Source organism: Daphnia pulex, chromosome 5 (genome assembly GCF_021134715.1).
Source record: "Daphnia pulex isolate KAP4 chromosome 5, ASM2113471v1".
In the NCBI taxonomy this organism is placed as follows: Eukaryota; Metazoa; Arthropoda; class Branchiopoda; order Diplostraca; family Daphniidae; genus Daphnia; species Daphnia pulex.
This window is the reverse complement of record NC_060021.1, coordinates 10,301,098-10,319,835: the sequence shown is the minus strand read 5'-3', so window position 1 is coordinate 10,319,835 and position 18,738 is coordinate 10,301,098. Positions and strand designations below refer to the sequence as shown.

At 38.0% G+C, this 18,738-nt stretch overlaps 5 protein-coding genes and 2 long non-coding RNA genes across 25 annotated transcripts; 4 read left to right on the top strand and 3 right to left on the bottom strand.

Moving 5' to 3' along the window:
- The first annotated feature begins 269 nt into the window (after positions 1 to 269).
- On the top strand, positions 270 to 5,638 carry LOC124194542 (CTTNBP2 N-terminal-like protein). Of its 5 annotated transcripts, none has more exons than XM_046588784.1 (9): positions 270 to 887; positions 957 to 1,058; positions 1,129 to 1,380; positions 1,757 to 1,861; positions 2,042 to 2,657; positions 2,721 to 2,870; positions 2,960 to 3,132; positions 3,206 to 3,530; positions 4,858 to 5,638. In XM_046588784.1, exons 1-9 carry the CDS (start codon positions 741 to 743, stop codon positions 4,938 to 4,940), a joined length of 1,953 nt encoding a protein of 650 aa, XP_046444740.1. In that variant the 5' UTR covers positions 270 to 740; the 3' UTR covers positions 4,941 to 5,638. The 5 variants fall into 5 exon arrangements, with proteins under 5 accessions (XP_046444740.1, XP_046444738.1, XP_046444737.1 ...); XM_046588782.1 differs by having other exon boundaries at positions 316 to 887; positions 3,206 to 3,763; XM_046588781.1 differs by having other exon boundaries at positions 316 to 887; positions 3,206 to 3,965.
- An 18-nt stretch (positions 5,639 to 5,656) lies between these two features.
- On the bottom strand, positions 5,657 to 7,113 carry LOC124194545. Its single transcript, XM_046588789.1, has 2 exons — positions 6,133 to 7,113; positions 5,657 to 6,072 (listed from the first exon to the last, which is right to left on the bottom strand). The coding sequence occupies exons 1-2, from the start codon at positions 6,793 to 6,795 to the stop codon at positions 5,797 to 5,799; spliced, it is 939 nt and encodes a 312-aa protein (XP_046444745.1). The 5' UTR covers positions 6,796 to 7,113; the 3' UTR covers positions 5,657 to 5,796.
- A 250-nt stretch (positions 7,114 to 7,363) lies between these two features.
- Positions 7,364 to 10,441, top strand: LOC124194543 (phospholipase A-2-activating protein-like). Its single transcript, XM_046588787.1, has 9 exons — positions 7,364 to 7,615; positions 7,686 to 7,873; positions 7,959 to 8,337; positions 8,401 to 8,571; positions 8,630 to 8,764; positions 8,845 to 8,934; positions 9,000 to 9,511; positions 9,582 to 9,725; positions 9,783 to 10,441. Exons 1-9 carry the CDS (start codon positions 7,473 to 7,475, stop codon positions 10,364 to 10,366), a joined length of 2,346 nt encoding a protein of 781 aa, XP_046444743.1. The 5' UTR covers positions 7,364 to 7,472; the 3' UTR covers positions 10,367 to 10,441.
- On the bottom strand, positions 10,369 to 10,947 carry LOC124194548 (transcription elongation factor 1 homolog). The gene is made up of 2 exons (XM_046588792.1): positions 10,726 to 10,947; positions 10,369 to 10,643 (listed from the first exon to the last, which is right to left on the bottom strand). The coding sequence occupies exons 1-2, from the start codon at positions 10,839 to 10,841 to the stop codon at positions 10,511 to 10,513; spliced, it is 249 nt and encodes an 82-aa protein (XP_046444748.1). The 5' UTR covers positions 10,842 to 10,947; the 3' UTR covers positions 10,369 to 10,510.
- Positions 10,948 to 11,192: 245 nt separating this feature from the next.
- Positions 11,193 to 12,550, top strand: LOC124194547 (U1 small nuclear ribonucleoprotein A-like). The gene is made up of 4 exons (XM_046588791.1): positions 11,193 to 11,364; positions 11,518 to 11,690; positions 11,908 to 12,194; positions 12,253 to 12,550. The coding sequence occupies exons 1-4, from the start codon at positions 11,301 to 11,303 to the stop codon at positions 12,410 to 12,412; spliced, it is 684 nt and encodes a 227-aa protein (XP_046444747.1). The 5' UTR covers positions 11,193 to 11,300; the 3' UTR covers positions 12,413 to 12,550.
- An 887-nt stretch (positions 12,551 to 13,437) lies between these two features.
- On the top strand, positions 13,438 to 16,763 carry LOC124194540. Of its 15 annotated transcripts, none has more exons than XR_006874902.1 (10): positions 13,438 to 13,528; positions 14,448 to 14,571; positions 14,639 to 14,801; positions 14,855 to 14,871; positions 14,935 to 15,060; positions 15,135 to 15,351; positions 15,467 to 15,513; positions 15,579 to 15,710; positions 16,044 to 16,178; positions 16,370 to 16,763. It is a non-coding gene; the product is annotated as an uncharacterized LOC124194540 (long non-coding RNA). The 15 variants fall into 15 exon arrangements; XR_006874908.1 differs by lacking the exon at positions 14,855 to 14,871 and adding an exon at positions 13,814 to 13,875 and having other exon boundaries at positions 13,448 to 13,528; positions 14,621 to 14,801; positions 14,908 to 15,060; XR_006874898.1 differs by lacking the exon at positions 14,855 to 14,871 and adding an exon at positions 13,814 to 13,875 and having other exon boundaries at positions 13,450 to 13,528; positions 14,908 to 15,060.
- Positions 16,764 to 16,956: 193 nt separating this feature from the next.
- On the bottom strand, positions 16,957 to 18,399 carry LOC124194538. The gene is made up of 4 exons (XR_006874894.1): positions 17,890 to 18,399; positions 17,707 to 17,824; positions 17,333 to 17,490; positions 16,957 to 17,264 (listed from the first exon to the last, which is right to left on the bottom strand). It is a non-coding gene; the product is annotated as an uncharacterized LOC124194538 (long non-coding RNA).
- Between the last annotated feature and the right edge of the window lie 339 nt (positions 18,400 to 18,738).

Here is an 18,738-nt window from a genome sequence, read left to right as displayed (position 1 = left end):
ATCGCGCGTCCCAGAGAAATTGAGCATCACCACCTTATTAGAATTGAACTCTTTCGTAAGAAAGACTGGAGGATTCACATTAAGTTTAAAATATTGTCATTTGTTAGGAAATATGTGTATATTAAGGAATACAGTATACCTCTAGAGAAGCTACAGTGGCTATAAGAAACTTGTTTTTTAATATGGATATTTCTTAAACCGTCGTTCAATAGTAAAATTGCTATTCAAATTCGGTAAAAATTGGCCAACAAATGTCCATTCAGCATTGCTAGATGGCAGCACTTGCCAGTACACCTCGAGATGTTTCACGGATCTTTCACCCAAAGCTGAAAATCAAAGCGAGCCCTTCATGAGAACCATGATGGCCGCCTGACAATCAGATTTCTCAAAGTGACACTGTTTTTATCAGACGATGAATGATTTCGTCGGGAATTTATAATAATTGAATCTCGGACTAGCGGTATATTTTCAATTTACACTGTGCTGATCGACAGACGACTGTTTACAGCGAAAGGACTCGTGTGGAGTGGACGCATTTCCGAATCTATTGTGTTCTTGTGGGCTTCACTCTGACCAAACGACCGAACTGCTGGATTCGATTCTCGAAATTCTTAGTTGGCAATACGATGACCATCTGATTTCGATGACAAGCTGTGCAACTAGTTTGAAACCAAGTTTTACACTGTTTATACTCATTGTTGTATTATTTTATTCATTTGCATTTCATCAAATTGTTTGTGATGATGGCTGCTAGCAATGTGAATTCAAACCACAGCTCAGCTCACTTGTCAAAATCAAATGCCACGTTTGCTGCAACCAAGACCACAGAACAAACCAATGCCATGGATATCGAGCAGCTTCAACACATGATTAATTGCACTGTGAAGGTTAGTCTTTTATCATTTGTTGTGAGTCTACTTGTGTTTTGTAATACTGAATTCAATGCTCATAAATAGAAAAACCCAAAAGCTGAATTAAGCAAATCTGACTTGCTTCGTCTGTTGGGCTACCTGGAAGGGGAGCTTCAAGCCAGAGATGTGGTGATTGCAACATTGAAGGTAATAGCAATAAAATTATAATATGATGTTTATATGATTCAGAGAATTGATTTATATTATTATTATCCAGGCTGAACGCGTTAAACAGCAAGTCAGCCATGCTCGTTATGGACGCATTCTGCCCGTCAACGACCCGTTCATCGCTCTGCAACGTGATTCACGCTCTGCCACAGTTGGTGGTTCGTCTACCGACGACACGGCTCTTTTAAAAGCTGTTACCGAAGGTCCTATGGCAGCTCTGGAAGCCCTGGTAGTCCAACATAGAAATTCTCACGTTAATCTCATTCAAGCCATGCAAGACGCCGAAGCACGCCACTCACAGGTATGTTAACTCGTTGATTCCGACTACCTCGTTAAATTTTCTGCATGCGTCACGCACTTTGGTTTTGCATCTCTGCCGATGAACGGAAGACTTTCCCTGCACGTCCGACATTCCAGACACGGTTCACTTTTTTTTTCTTTTCTTTTTTGCATTAACGGCTCGGTGATTTGTGTTCAAAGACATGTGAAACCTCGTCTGGAATATCGTGACGGCTTTTATTTATTTATTTATATACATATTTTTTTTTTGCTTCCTGTCAATTGCCGTTTTCCCGTATGATCCTCAATTGATCAGTACAGAAGTATAGACTGTAGTCACACACGACCCTTGTCTCTGCCACACTTTCCCTATTTTCTCTTGGGTTTCTTACCATTAGGTGCTTCGTGAATTAGACGACGAGAGAAGGAAGCATGAGCATGACACTGCCCAAGGTGACGACATCACTTACGGATTGGAAAAAGAACGGACGAGACTTCGGGAGGTAAGTCAATAGGAAGGACGACCTGACGCGCACACCTACGACTGTAGTTTCGGGCGTAGGCTACCCACTTGCTATTCCCTTCTATAGTTTCAGTGTATACTTTTTCCTTTTATTTTCTTCTTCTTTAGTTAGCCAATTTATTTGAAGGGAAATAAATGGATTGAATGTTATTTAAAATAGGAACTGGAGGTGGAGAAGCAATCGAAGAAGAAACTCGATAAGGACATGAAAAAGTTGCAGGAAACATTGGACGAAGAACGGCAGAGACAAAAACAAATTGTTTTGTTGTTGTTGGCTGAGCGCAAAAAACTCATTCTCAAATACGTCGAAGAAAGGAATAAATCAGAAGACTTGGCTCAGATCCTGGGAGAGGAGAAGGGACGGGTCGACACGATGGCTGAAGGTTTGGAAGAAGAGAGCCAAAAAGCTTTGCAAATGGAGGCAGAGTTAGAGAAACAGCTGGCTCTGTTTGACACTGAAAGAGCCCAACTTAAAGCCCAGCTGCAACGCGAAGAAAAGAGGACTAAGGAACTGGAAATGATTATTGACAAACTTCACACAGAGGTCGACAACCTAAAGAAACAACAAGCAGAAGCTCACCAAGTGGCCATGTTCCAAGCTGGACTCAATCAGCCCAATAGTCCTCCCAGAATTACCACAACCAATCGAAACAGCTTACCCCCGGGAACTTCGACCCTTATATCTCCAGCTGGAGGTGGCGCCATGGGACCCCAACTTCCTTCAAAACCCACAGTTGTCCCTCCGCAAACTCCTCCGCGTTCCGTCAATTCTGCGAGTAATTAATCATGTGACGAAAATTGGGAATGGCATACTAAATTTGACATTGTAATTATTATAGTCGTAAGTAGCAGCCCAGTCAGTATACCACGTACAAGCCCGTCAGCTCCAATTCCGCTCAATTCGGCTACTGGGCTCGTTGTACTAGGCACAAGCGGAAAAGTTGTACAGCCAATGGCTCTCGTTAGTAGCACTCCAGTCCAGGCACCAAGTGAGTTTTTTCTCTTTTTTTTTTTAAATACATGTACCGGAGATATTATTGTGATATTCCTATTCTAATGGTTACTTTTATTTTTGAAGCAACCGGAATTGCCCGAGCTGTTAGCCCTGCCGCTGGAGGAATCCGCAACATGCAATATAATTTAGGAGGAATGAATGCAGCTAACGTTAGTTCATCCGGGTCTTCCAGAACTCTGCCTCCACCACCGGTTTCGACTGCCACCACAAATAATGAAGTTGGCGAATTGACACCGGTAATTGAAAATTGCCCATTATTTATGGAAGCTTGAGTAAAGATTACATAGTTGATTGTTTTACATACAAAAGGCGAGCCGTGGATCTTCCGCTGGTACAATGCAGTCAACTTCACCGCGAGTGGCCGTTTCAGCCTCTGCGGGCACGAAAGTCTTCACTACTACCAACAATGAAGGCAAAGTCACTTTCCACGTCACGACGAGCGCCACTTTGCCGACATCCACATCTGCTGCATCCGCAACTGGAACGGCTACGTCTGCTCAGCCCACAACGCCCAAAAAGTCGGCTGCTCTTGCACGAGGCATTCCACCGCCAGTACCACCCAACAAGCCGGTCATTCCTCCGAAGAAATCTTCCACAGCCACTGCAACATCCATGGCCAGCAGTTCCGTTTCAGGTCAGATGATCAACCCGGTGGTTATATCTTGTTCGAATAACCCACAGGTGACTACTGTAGACCATGGCCGGCCAATCAGCTTAGAAGTGCATCCGGTGCACAAGGCTGGCCAAGTGGGTTCGCATCAGGGTCTCAAGTTCGGCATCACCATTTCGAAAGATAAGATTCAAATCAGCAGCAATCCTCCTGAACAGGGATTAGCGGATCAAGAGGTCCGTGAAGCTGTCGTGCAGGTGGGTGATGGTGTAGATGATGGTAGCCGTGACAGCCAAGCGCCCGGGCATGAGATTTCTCACGACAATTCTTCTCATTCCCCTCTTTCTCCCTCGTTTCTTGCTTTGCTGGAAAAAGAACTGGAAGAATTCCAGCAGCTCCTCAGCAGCATGGCTACTACCCCCAATTCTTCTTTCGCCCCTTCATCTCTTCCTTTATCAGGTAGCTGGAGAGCCGTCTCACCCCTTTTTTATAGCAGCACTTTGCTTCCAAACGATCCGCGCTTTCACTTTGTACGTCTGCTTCGTTCCGGTTTTAAAGGAGGTGGCTCCATGTTAGCAGGGGACCTTTTTACAATGTAGGTGTCGTCAAAACTGCCACATCCGTGTGGAAGTACATCGTGATTGGTTTTGGGCAGCCACTCCTTGATGGAGAATGTCACATTCGTGTCGGTTGTTTGCTATAATGAACTATCTTTATTTCCTGTCCTTGGTGCATTCCAGGTATACTAGTATAGTCTTTCCTCATTCAAACTCGTTCTGACGAACAGAGAATCAAGTTAAAAACGGGTTACAATCGTTTCTGATACCATTTTAAGTGAACGGGTCTTCATCTGATTTTCGCTCTATCTTCGGAACGTGTAACTTCTATTTTGTACGGGAATTTGACGCGTTTTGTCAGTTTTTTGCCTATTGATTACGTGAACGGACGTGATGTTTTCGTTTAACGTATGCTTTGTGTGGAGTGTCTTAACATCGTGTCCAAGAGGTTGCGAATGCTTTTGAAACAAACAGACTTGGATTCTTGTGTTTTAAAGAAAATTAATCCATTGAAATAATCTTAAACACTGCTTTTCCATAATTTTCCGCACTTAACTTATTGCTGCAAGAGTTGAATGGGTTATAATCCACAAGCCCTTTTATGTGAAAAATTCCACAGTAGACAAAAGGTGCTGTAAATTAATATTTCTAGCAATGATTGACAAAATGCATTTGAACCCAAGTCTGATGCTGTGCTGATTTGAATGTTTACAGTGAACAGCTACTGTTTTTAATTATTATCAATTATTGTACGAATTTGCACATCTAACCTCATTTTTATTTCACTTGATCAGGTCCCGCTGGTTTGACATCGTCCGCATCTTCCAGCACTCCTGCGGAAGAGAGCAGCGGCGTTATGCTGCATATGGGTGTTTGAGATGGCCCACATATAAAGGACCAAGAAAGCCACTTAAAATATTTTACACGACAGTTGCATCTTAAGCAAAATTGCATTGTTTTTAAAAATTCAATCGTGAAAGATTCAATGATTGAGGATAAGTTAATGAAGAAGAAAACGCGTCGGTTTTATTCGTCGTGTCTAGTCGTTTTTCATTTCCATCCTCTGCAAAATTACTCACTCTCCTCTGTCTCTCTTATCTCTCTACCCCCATCTGTTTTAAGTAAATTGGGCGTGAATGATTACCTGACGACCATCACTTCTCATGTGCACGATTTCAATTGTTATTTTAAATGAGTACTTCCTAACCTGGCGACTTTACAAAAAAAAAAGAGCAAAATGTTTGTGTGTATGCGTGTTATAGGCATATCATGTAATTCGAAACTGACGTACTATATATAATTACCTCCCCCGGATCGGTCCTTCCCTTTCTACATTTATACTCGGAGCCCCATATCCTTGTAAATATTTATACATAATATTATCTATACATAGACACGATAAGCGGGAAAGCGGCAGCTTCACGAGCTTGGGCCATCAGGCGAAGTGAATTCCAATGTTTCAGCACACCCATTTTGTGACTTGACGTGAAAAGACGACAGACCTCCCCTAAACTGAGTCATAATTCTTGTTGTTACTGTATTTACTGTATAAATAAAAAGAGCTAGGAACGTAAATGACAAGTAAACATGGAATTTGACGACGTTCAACATTTCAATTTTATTAACCTGCAACAGCCGAAATTTTCTCACAGGCATCAAACACACGCATACACGGGGGAAAAGAGGATTTCACAAGTAAAAAAAACAAAAAAAAAAAACAGCATTGACGAAATTCAGGGCTCTTCGGTGACGATTTCTTCATTCGACTGTACGCTTCCTGTTCGCTCTCCGATTTTTTCGACTTCTTCTACATCTTCGGGTTTGCTTAATGATACTGGATTAATTCTCTCGTTCACATTTTCCTCGGAATCCTCTTCCGTCATATCTTCATCACTGGAGTCGGATTCGTCCCCGTTTTGAACGACTTCATCTTCATCGTCTGGTGATTCGCTGGATGAACTAGAACAATCTTCACTGGAAGTATCAGTAGAGGGATTTCTCAGTCTAACCTGTGAAATCAAAATGTTTTACTTGGATGTTTCTTAAATGAATTAATTTGAATCTTGTACCTTTTTCCCATGCATTGGACACCAGACTCTGAACTCTTTGATTCTTCTATTCTTGTCCTGCATGCACACTATCCGATGATGCATCTGATTCATGTAGACATTGGAGTCACACATTGACAGTTGCTGTTCAAGGTTTTTCACACGCTCCTCTAGACTTGATATTTTCTCAACAAGATCTTCTTGGGTCCAGTCAATTGTTGTTTCAGCTTCTCTCGTGGTCCTGTACACATTTTCAAAATCTTGCTGGAAATAAGGAGACCAACCAACATCATCTCTGGCACCAGGTGGGGTAAAGCCTTTATCAAAGTCAATAAAAAATGCAGAGTTCTCATGATCATCTATGATGAACTGTGTTGAGTTCTGGGGTGCTTTTGGGACTTTGGCAGGTCTCAGCAACCTTCTACCTCCACGAGTTGCCAATTTGTGAGGATGTAACAGAGGATGGGTTTCTTTGTGTAGCATTTTGAAATGTTTTCTTAGTGGTTCACCATCTTCGAGTAACTGTCTTTCCGTCTGTGGGGCGACCACTTCGGGGGTGATTGGGTCTTGATCACTTGTTGTCTCCAGCGAACGATCGTTTTTGTCTTTTCGTCTTTTACCACCCGCTTTACGTCGATGAGTTTTCTTCTTCGTTAAAACTTCAGCATTCTCCATTTTTGACATCAATGTTTAAATTTTTTTTCTTGCAAAATCATTAACACTGAGTGTGTAGGCTAAACAGTAGATATTCAAATGTTATAAAAGTACAAACAAATTCTTTCACCAAATGTCGAACTTCGCAGAAGCGAATGTCGAATGAAATTGTGTGTGCAGTTTTAGTTCAAGGCCTACCAAACGTCCATATTCTATTACTACATAAGTATAGTTTCCGAAGGCCCATTTGCTTTCGTATGGGTGTCGGGCAATGGATGGAACAGAACAGCAGACTATGAGTCTCTAGCAAGTTTGCAACCCAACTGAATTTTTATCGAATTTCTTCTCTACTTGCTTGTTCGTATTTGTTCGTCAAAAAAATACTTCTTCTTCACACAAGAGGCGCTACTTGAACGTGTTCTTCGGCAGAGAAAGCATTGTTTGAGCCTATAGATCAATTTAAAAAATAATTAATTACGAACAGATATGGTTTAAGAAAAATATATTTTTTATATAATGTTATTCACAACCTCCGTTTATGAAAATATTTATAGGGGGAAATATTACAAAGTAAACATCCGTCATCGATTCTTGTTTCGAACGAACGGCAATAGCGCATGATTCTTGATTTGTTTTTTTTTCGACTGACCTAGCAATAGTGAATTTATTTTGTGGGATTCCTATTACTACCAGAACGTATTTTCATCATGAATAAAATGCCTTATAAATTGCGATGTTCCATGCCAGGACATTCGAAGGACGTTCGGAGTGTCACTGTTGGAGACTTAATGGAAGAATGCATCGTATCTGGTTCCAGGGACAAGACTGCAAAATTATGGTTGCCGGAAGGGTATTCAATTTGATTTAAATACATTGTCATTATTTAAAGTAGCTTGATTACATCTAAAATCATTTTTCAGTTTGGGATTTGTCTGTGATCAAACATACATTGGAAGTGAAGGTTATGTCTCTGCTGTTGCTGTTGGTGGATGCTCAGATAATTTCCCTAGTGGATCTGTCATAACTGGATGTCAAGATGGGAAAATTAGAGTTTATAATCCAGGTGCAGTCAATCCAACATCCACCTTGACAGGGCATACAGACACTGGTTGGTTATTATTCTTAAAATTTCATAATATTTTTCATAATAAGTTTTCATAAAATGATAGCAAAGTTTGGTTATTTTTTTTTAGTTTGTGCTCTGGTTACTCGCCCTGGATTCTTATTAAGTGGTTCATGGGATAAAACTGCAAGGCTTTGGCAATCAGATGGTTCTCCAGTTGTAACTCTTTCTGGACATTCTGCAGCTGTCTGGGCTGTAGAATTTTTGCAGTGCAGTAGTTCTGCATCTGAATCTATACTATTGACAGCATCTGCAGATAAAACCATTAAAATGTGGAAAGGTGATTCACCATTTCAGAGTTTTAAGGGGCACACTGACTGTGTCAGAGCACTTGCTGTCTGTGATTCCACTCGGTTCTTGTCTGCTGCAAATGATGCAACTGTCAGATTGTGGGTCACAAGTGGAGATTGTATTTCTACTTTCTATGGACACACAAATTACATTTATGGGTAATCTTTTTGCTTTTTACAATCTGAACTTCCATTAACTGTTGGACTTCTTCTTTTAATTAGATTGTCGATGATGGCTGATCGCAATACTTTCGTCAGCTGTGGTGAAGATCGTTCTCTGCGCATATGGAAATTAGATGTGAGTGATGAGTGTCAACAAACAGTCTTCCTTCCTGCGCAGAGTATTTGGTCAGTCAGCGTTATGAAAAACGGCGATATTGTCACAGGGAGCAGGTATCAGTTAAAATCAAGAAAGTGATTTCAAATTGAAATGACTGCACGTTTTTCTTAGTGATGGATTAGTTCGAGTATTCACACAGAGCCCAGAACGAACAGCTAACCCAGAAGTGTTACAAGCTTTTGAGGAAGAACTGGCCGCCACGTCTTTAAATGCACAGTTGGAACTGGGGGGTATCAAAGCTTCAGAGTGAGTTTATCATCATTTTTATCTAAAACCCACTTCATTTGGAAGGAATAATTTACTAAATTTATACCTTTCTCCCATAGCTTGCCTGGTCCAGAGAGCCTTTTTGAACCTGGTACTAGAGAAGGTCAAACAAAAATGGTTCGTCACGGAGAAACTGTTTCCTGTTATAGGTACATTTCATTTTAGTCACAAAGGATTTACTCTTTTCGTCATTCAATTTCTGCTTTTACATTAGCTGGTCATCAAGTGATGGTCAATGGACAAAAGTGGGTGACGTAGTCGGTGCTGCTGGTCAATCAGATTCAACCAAGAATCTCTATGAAGGGAAAGAATACGATTATGTTTTTAGTGTCGATATTGATGAAGGCAAACCACCATTGAAGCTTCCTTATAACACCTCCGAAGATCCTTGGTTAGCCGCTCAAAAGTTCATACACAAGAATGATCTCAGCCAGTATTATCTGGATACAGTGGCAAACTTCATCATTACCAATAGTAAGAGCGGAACTGGCAGTGGTGCATCACAGAAATCAAGCGAAACATATGTGGACCCCTTTACTGGTGGTTCGCGATATGTTCCATCTTCTGGGAATGCTCCGTCGAATTCAGCAATGTCTCAGGGAGAAGATCCATTTACTGGTTCTGGTCGGTATATTCCACCCGGCCAACCAAAGAAACCGGAACCTGCTTTGTTCCCAGTCAAAGAATTCCTGCGCTTCGATCAAGCGAATATTGAAGCTATTTCAAGTATACATTGGTTAAACATATTATTGTAGATCAACAACATCTATATTGTTTTATGGTTTTAATTAAATAGCCAAACTAAAAGAGTTTAATGGCAAAGTCGATCCGAAACTGCAGCTGGCTGATTCCGATTTATTGGCATTTATACGATCCGCTGATCCCAGTTCTACTGTTGAAGGAATTCCTCATTTAGAAACATTTCTTCGTTGGCCATCTGGTAATATTTTGCCATCATGTTTTGGAAAGAAACTTACTAAATAATCTTATTTTACAGATAAGATGTTTCCTGCTTTGGACATTTTACGACTAGCATCCCGCCATTCTCGGGTAGATCGAATGTTAAGTGAAAAGGAAGGATTGCTTGATGTCATGCTGGCTATTTCTCGCTCGACCGTCCCGAACTGCATGATGATTTTAAGGACAATTGCTCATTTACTCATCCATAATTCTTCACAGCAAATACTAATGGATTATCGCGAAACGATATTTGCAGCAATCTTAGCGGTAGTAACGGAAAGTGACCCCTCATTTTTAAAACACTCCCAATGGAAACACGTTGAAATATCTGTTTCGACCGTTATTCTTAACTATGCCGTCCTTATTCATCTAAAACCTTCATTCGCTACAGTAGAGGCTAAAGCAAGTCTGATGAGCGCAATTGGCGAAATTCTATCCAAACTACAGGAGGAAGAGGCTTTGTTTAGGACTTTAGTAGCAGTTGGAACTCTTTTGTCAAATGCTGATGACTCAGTTGCCATTGCACATTCTTTAGAACTTAAATCTAAAATTGACTACTTCCAGAATATTTCTGGTAAAGTGGGTGAATGTTCTAAACAAGTTTTAATCCTTTTGAAATAATATTGTAATGCATATGTATCCTGTATTAACAAAGTGAAAACATGAAAATGAATACAGTTGGAAATTTTTCCTGAATTAATTCTTCAATTTAAACTGATATTGAGTTCAGTATTAGCAGAACTGTTCAAATGTTGTTAGAAATTTTCAGTTTGCTGTCTCACAGGCATCAATCCAGTCATTATAAACATCCACAGCTTCTGATAGGAAATTGATAGTAGTCTGGAAATCTTCAAGGCAAACTCTGCATGTGATTCGACCAGTGTTGCGTGTTTTATCCCTGAAAATAAAAAAAAGTATTCATATCATCTGTTGTAAAAATATCTAGATTTCAACAGCACATGATCAAGGTTTAAACTTACATTTTTACTTCACAGGACTTTTCGTGGTTGCAAAATGGGCAATTGAATTGCGTGTCCAAGGGCTCGATGGCTTTGCGCTTGGTGGGAGGCTTCCTCTTACTCTTTCTCTTTCCCATTGTTCGTTCAATCAATCAGATAAGCGATATCAGTTAATTTGTTTTATACTGTAAAGTAAATTGTGAATTCAATAAATAAGAAGAAACAATATTCAAGAACAAGCAAAAACACCTCGACCGTTGAGCGTCGTTCTCTAGTAAACAATCCCGATGTTGCCAATATGTTTTGTAGCTACTTGGCGAAACGAATTTTATTTACTGTGTTTTGTTTTAAAATCCCATTTGAAATAAAAACTTGTTTAAAAATTATTAGCACAGGTTCTTATATTAATTAATCTTCTTAAGCAATAAGAATTTGAAAAATTAATGATAAAAAAATAAATTGACAACTCTGTTAAAGACCCACGCCGCCAGCCGGCTCTCAATCTCTCATTTCTTGTCAGAGAGTTCGAGCGAAAACATTTTCATTCTCTATTCTGTTGCAATTTTTTTTTAAAGAAGTACCTCAATCTATCAAGAATGGACGTCAGACCCAACAGTACGATTTACATTAATAATCTCAACGAGAAAGTCAAGAAAGAAGGTACGAACTTGATATAGTATTGGGAAAATATGAAGGAGACTCGTGAAGATAAAATCACTAATGTGTTTTTGAACGTTAACCACGTGAAAACCTTTGTGTGTGTAGACACGAGTTCTTCACACTTTTCTAAATAATATCTTATTACATTTTTAGAACTGAAGAAATCATTGTATGCGATTTTTTCCCAATTTGGACAAATTCTTGACATTGTGGCTTTAAAAACTTTAAAGATGAGAGGACAAGCCTTTGTCATTTTCAAGGAAGTAACTTCAGCAACAAATGCCCTCAGAGGAATGCAAGGCTTTCCATTTTATGATAAACCTATGGTAATACATTTCATTCTTTCTTTTTTAGTTAAAAAAACTATGCCCTGTGATGATTCTTATCCTTGCTCTCTCATGTTTAATTACGTGTGTCGAAAAATCTGGCCCCCTCTTTAGGTGCTTGTTTTGCCCTTTAGTGGGCTGAGGGTTTTACTAGTAGATTCACTAGGGTTCCAAGAGAATATACTTGTCTCTTAAATTTTTTAAATTTTTTTTGCAGCGCATCCAATATGCCAAAACAGATTCTGATGTTATTGCCAAGATGAAAGGAACATTTCAAGAGCGTCCTGCCAAACCAAAGCCTGAAGGAGAACCCAAGAAGAAGAAGAAGAAGGAAAGTAAACAACAACAAGTTGTCACTCCTGGAAGCTTTGGTGGCCCAGCTACTTATGGATATCCAGCAATTGGAGGAGCTGGAGTTCCTGAGCAACCCCCTAATCAAATCTTGTTCTTAACCAATTTACCAGAAGAAACCAATGAAATGATGCTGTCAATGCTGTTCACTCAGTAAGATTTTTAAAACCCTAACTCGAATAATTTCCTAACTAATCGTTTTTTTAAACAGATTTCCTGGATTCAAAGAAGTTCGATTGGTTCCTGGTCGTCATGACATCGCCTTCGTGGAATTCGAAAACGAAGTTCAGTCTGCTGGAGCTCGAGAATCCTTGCAAGGATTCAAAATCACTCCAACTCATTCGATGAAGATTTCTTTTGCCAAGAAATAATTTTCTTGTGTTTATGGACTCATTTGAATTGTTTCTTGAATTGACAGTTTTAAATGCGAAATACATGCATTGCACCCATTGCTTCTTCTGACCGAAGAGCATTGCACAAATGGGCATCACATCTGTGATACCTTTTAACTACTAGTTTTGTTTAATCATTTTAAATATTCAATTTTGGATAGAAGCATACAAGATATGTACTTGTTTAATCTCATGTAAGTTGAATATGTAGGTGTGTTCACTGTGTTGTGTGTGGAATGAAAGTAAAATTTATTAAGGGCGCGGTTATGTAAGGCTACAGTGGCTACAGAATGGGCCAGCAAGTCGCTACCATATTAAATTCTTTGAGGGGATTCTACACCTTTTCATTCTTGAATATTTCAGAAAATGACTCATTTTCCGTTTTGATTTTTGTATGCACATAGCGGGTGCCAGCATTCCAACAAAATGTGAATGTAGACACTGGATGGCCGACATTGATTCTAAATACGAACCTGACAATGCTGATGCGAACATATCGTTGCCGACGCCGGTCGACCGCGACATCACGCAAGGTGAAGAAACAAGAAGACCTCCGGATAAAATAAATAAACTTCATTCGGACTGCAATATATTTAAAAGTTTGAATTCGAAGGTTCAAAGACCAAGTGTGATGAACTGATGTTTAAATTTAAGCACGCACTAATAGTGCGGCACTATTTAAGAATTTATTTAAATTTGAACTAAAGCTTATTGAAAAGGTTATTTCTAGGTTTAATGTATTGTAATTTTTTTTTCTTTTTAGATTTCTGCTGGTCATATGCGTCATATGCTATTTGACTTAATTATGAATGAAAAAAAATCGCAAACAAGTAAACAACCCTTCTGTCCTTAGGGTACCTTGCTAACGCCAGGTGTCCGAGGGTGCTAAGGGCTGTCACTAGGTGGCTAAATATCTCAGTGTGTTTAGGGATTGAATTATTCAGCCCTGTGTTTTGGTATTTTAGATGGGGGGGCGGGTCATTAAATATTGCTAAAACTTTTCTTTTAACTCTTTTCAGTAGAGACGTTGTCCGTGAAGGTTTGGTCCTGTCTTACAGGAAACTCTCTCACCTGACATTTTTCGCCTCAAAAATGGTAAATTCTGTTCTTATTCTTTGTGATTATTAAATTTAAATTTTGGTTCGGTCAATTTACGGGTAACATGGCTTTCAATTTCGACTTGGCAATTCCATCCGGTCATGTTGGCTGCTGTACTTTATCCCCCTATATGTCGTCTCTTGCTGCATGTTGCACGTTTCGTGACATGTAGAAGTACTTTACAACAGTTAAAGTAGTAATGCCGATTAACTTAGAACTTTCTTTGAATTTACAATTTTGACTTTTTTTCTGATTGTAGTTGAGCTTTTATTTATTTAACAGTCTGATGAAGTCCAAGCTTCTTCATTGCATTATGTGTATGTGATAGCTGCCGTGGAATTAAGGTTAGTCTTTGGGAGGGTCTCTACTTTCTAATATATTGCGAGACAAAATGTAAATAGGAAATCTGAAATGGAAATAATGTACTCGTAGGATAAATCAAGAGTTAGCATTTTGCCTAACATGTGTCTGTGTATGTGTGCTGCCCATGCATCTTAGTTTAGAATTAATTGAAGTTAAACTGTTAAACATTAACTTGATTTAAATAAAGTAACTATTTCCTGCTTCTAAACAAGACCGTGTTTATGAATAGATCTTCATCAGCTTGACAGCTTGTAGAGATTTGCAATTTTATGGGTCGGAACAGAAATTGAAATTCCCTGTCTTCTTAATAATCCTAAATGAAATCTTTGTGATGTGATAATCTTTGGCTAGCTTATTGATTTATTTACTCAAGTCAATGTAAATTTGAAGTTAATAGCTGCCTTAACTAATAAATATTTGATTCCTTAATTTTACAGTTGTAAGCTTATGGTAAACTTTTTTTGTTATAATTTGAGAATTGTATTTTGAAATCTTATTATTCACGTAATCAATGTTATTGGTTCACAAATGTTCTTTTGCATTGTGCTTATAGGTTTTCATGGACGGTTTGTCGTTTGATGATTGAGCTATTTTGCTGTGGCTGTTTGCCTGTTTGGGGTGAAGTGGTTCTCCAGTAGAGATGCGTTGGAATGGAGCTTGTGCAGACTTGTTTAATGGTAAATGAATTATTTCAATTCAACGGAAAAGATAATTGTTTTGTTTTAGTAATCGTATTGGCTTCAGAGTGTGTCCACCAGGGGGCAAGTTCCTGGTTTTAGCAAATTGGCAACATGGCAAGCTTATGCCGCTGACGTCATTTCTGTTACGGATGCTGTGCCGTCAGTTACTGTGTTCGTGGTCAGTCAATCAGTCAACTTTAACATTGTTCTTCGCAAATATCCTCAAGGTAATTGAGGTTTTAATTCATTAGGGATTCTGAATGTAAAAATTTTTCACAAGATTTTTGACAATTCTAGGTATATTATACTATATTTCCATATTGCCACTTGTAGATTCATTATCAAAATTTGAATGCTGAGGTTTTTAAGATCAGTGCGAGAACTTAACGTTAATTCCTACATTCTTTGGGTTTTGCCTGTGGTACACATCTGTTCTTGTCATTGGATGGCTTTTCCCCGTAGGTTTGGTTGGCTATTTGTTGGATGGTAAGAAATAGGAATAGTTTATTTGTCACTTAATACTTTGTCCATTGATATTGATTAAGTTTTTTTTTCAAAAGGATTGGTGAAGTTGAGCTTTTTCAAGGCAGTCCACTTCGTTTGATTTGTTGCGGCCAGCTGGTTAACGGTTTGGTGAGCTGTTGTATGAAGACAGTGTGCTGTTGTGATGAGCTTCTGCATGCAGTCTGTGGTGCTGGTGGGGGAAGTGCTGCATGCTGTCAATGGAGTGTGGTGCTAGCTTTAAATTTGATGAACTCACTGCTGTAACAATTGAGTGTAAGAATCATTCATTTTATTAATGTGAGGTTGAGTTAGAATTTCAGTTCTTTCATTAACTTTTTTATCACATCTCAAAATGTTATTTGTTTATTAAAGTTCTTTTGCTTGTTAGGTTTCCAAAGTCAGTTTGAGTTTATTTGGTCTGCAGTTCATGTTTGGGTAAGAGATTTCTTTCATTATATTTAGAAGAATTTGGTTAACTTAAAGCTTCATTACTGTCACAGGTGGTTTTGTTGCAGCCAGTTGTTGAAATGGAGTTCCATGTCAAATTGAGCTGCAGGTTTTGGAAGTTATCTACCTTGCTGGTGTCATCCTGAAGTGGAACAGAAATGCAGTCGTCTTGGTATCTTGCAATGGTAATTTGATTGTGATATTGGGTTGTAATTTGGAAAGTTAGGAATTTCAATTTAAATATCGTAGTGAGTCAAGAGTTTTTGTGAAAATAGTTACCTGCCTCAACAGCTTTTGCTTGTTATTTTCTTTTCAATATAACTAGAACATGAAATTCCATTTCTTTTTACAAAATTTTGATGCAACCTAGTCTTGTAATTCAAATCATTTGCTGCTGCTCGAATTCGATCTTAATTTTAATTTAAACTGATATGACTTCTCGTTTTTTTTTTTTTCATTATGTTTTAATATCTGGTACAGGTTTATTTTTAAATGTATGATATCTCTTTTCACAACAGGACTCATGACGATCTGATGTAACTGCCTTGGTGATAATGATGATCAACCTGCTGTATGCAGTCCATGCTGCTGGTGTTCTCCAGAAATATTGAAGCAAGACTTGAAACAAAGCTGCAGGAATATTTGTAGAAATGGTAATTTGGCTGATTTTATTGACTATTACTTTGAAAATGTATTGTTTTTTTTATAATACCGTGTTCAGTCACAAGTCCAACTCTAAACTCACGCAGGCGATAAGTGATAAGATAATTTTTGGTGAAAGTGATTTGCATTAGAAAATTTTAAAGTTCCTGTTTACGTGATTTAAAAAAATGTTTTCTCACAGGATTCTGAAAATGTTCAGCGGTTTCATACGCTGATTTCTGTTCAAGATTTTATCCTGAATTGCGCTGAAGTCCTTGCAGTAACTGATTCCGGTACCATCCTGATGTTGCAGTGCCGATGAAATATGAGTTGATAAAAAATTATCTGTATTTGTGTTACATCCTCTTAATGTGGCAGAAGATATTGATGTTTTTTACTTTTCAGAATGATGTGTTGCAACTAAAGTTATAACTGATAACTGGTAATCCTAGATGATGAAACCACCTTAACCCTGATTAGGTCATAACTTATTGTTTGTGTATCAAAATCAAACCTGTTATTGTTTTACTTGTAAACTTATTATCGAAATCTTTTTTTACATAATGTTAAATGTTACAATAAATGAAAAAAAAATATTTTCAATCTCAAAACATTTATTACAAAATTTAAAATAATAAAATAAAAAACAATTAATTAAAATATTGAAATAAAATTTTAAATATTATTTAATAATTTTTAAATATTATTAACTAAATCCTTTAACTTTAAATGAATAAAATTAATTTTAATTGAATTAACTTTAAATGAATTAAATTAATAACCAATATATGCATCAAAATTAATGAAATTTAATAAACAAAGCCTCCGGTACAACCCAAATGTTTTTCTGTGCAAATTTTAAAGCAATTTATACCCAAATAAAACAAACAGACATACTCCTTTTGTCTCATTTGGGTGATAAACTGCTTTTGAAACTCGCACATACAGTCAATCAAGACAGGAGGAGACACTGCCTTAACTGACTGCACTTGTTTTATCTAACAACTACACAATTTATCAGTCTTGAATGACAGCATTCTCTTGAATTATAGCATCCCCAATGGATGACGTCCATGATAAGTAGCGAAAGATTTACCCTGTAGACAGAGTGAACATTTTAGTTTGCAATAATTTTCAACAATATTTGAGCGACAGAGAGTAATACCTCAAATCAAGCTTAAGGAAGCAAAAAGGGAGATTCAAGGGAAGCAGCCAACAGGTAGCTTGTTGACTGTCAGTCAGAGTCAGTCCTCAGTCCTTTTTCTTCAACATGACTTTTCTTAAAGTCTGTCATGCAAATTTAGAAACCATGTAGTTTCAAACCTGTAAATAAAAAACAAGAAAATTAAGTCACATTGTTAATAATTTGTGTCATCAGTGTACTTGACAACTTTGATCTAAAAGAATAATTTAACAGTAATCAGTATACTGCAGTTGAAATCGTCTAATAACATTAGAAAGACGTGAGTGCAGATCAATACTTTGAATACATGTTAGACTGCAACAAAGAAAGTTTGGTGACATGACAAGTGAACTTACACATGAAACCACCAAACAGTTAGCTAAGGTTCCCTAGAAGATGGAATGAGAGATTGGTCCGTGATGGGGTTGGTGATATAGTAAGTCCAATTCTTACAGCAGATAATTATGATGAATCCTAATAAAAGATCAGAAGATTGTACGATTCAGCAATACTGTAATAAAGCTAGTGTTGGTAGTTACCTGTGTCATTTCGATGGCACATTTTGAACAAAATAGTCAACGGTAGGCTACGTTTCCTTCTGTCAGTTGATGAGAAACACTAAGGTTATCCAACATGTACAAGGAATAGAACACATCACAGACAAGTTACAAATGAAATCACTCGAATTAACCTATGTGTTCATTTGTAACTTTCGAAGAAAATAGCTGTAGCTGAAAATAGATTTAGACAACGAGTCGCCGAGTCCCATAAGCCCACATCTGTCTGACAACTGACAACACTATATCCTTCACGCCATCTATTAGACACGTCCAAAACTGACCGGCTTTAGATAGTCACTAAAGTCACAAAAGTAATCAAAAAGACCATTTCTGTTTGCTTAAACTGGGCAAGGAGTCTTTAGAATTGTGCAGAGAACAAAGCTCACTTGCTAGTTTTATGCAAATTTTCCGGAAGTATACCGGAAGTAAGCGATAGCGCCTCAACCATTGAGCTGCCGACCAAATAAACCAAATATTCGTGATCTACGTGAAATTTGGGGTCGATTAGATGTGATTTAAACGAAATCCAGATTTTGGCCAAAATCGAGAATTTTCCTGAACTATAGTCCAGGAAAATTTTCAAAACCGGAAGTACGAAAACGTACAAAACAAAACATGAACTTTACCTCAAATTTTACGAGGATCACGAATATGTTGTTAGTTTTTACGTCGAATGAATATTTACTGAACTACTGATAGAAAAGATAAAACCGGAAGTAGAAAAAAAAACTCATTATTAAAAATCAAACAAGTGAGCTTTGTTGCTGAAACAAAACCTGCCAGTTATCACCCAAAATTTTGTTGAAATAGCATTGAGAAATCTCTACA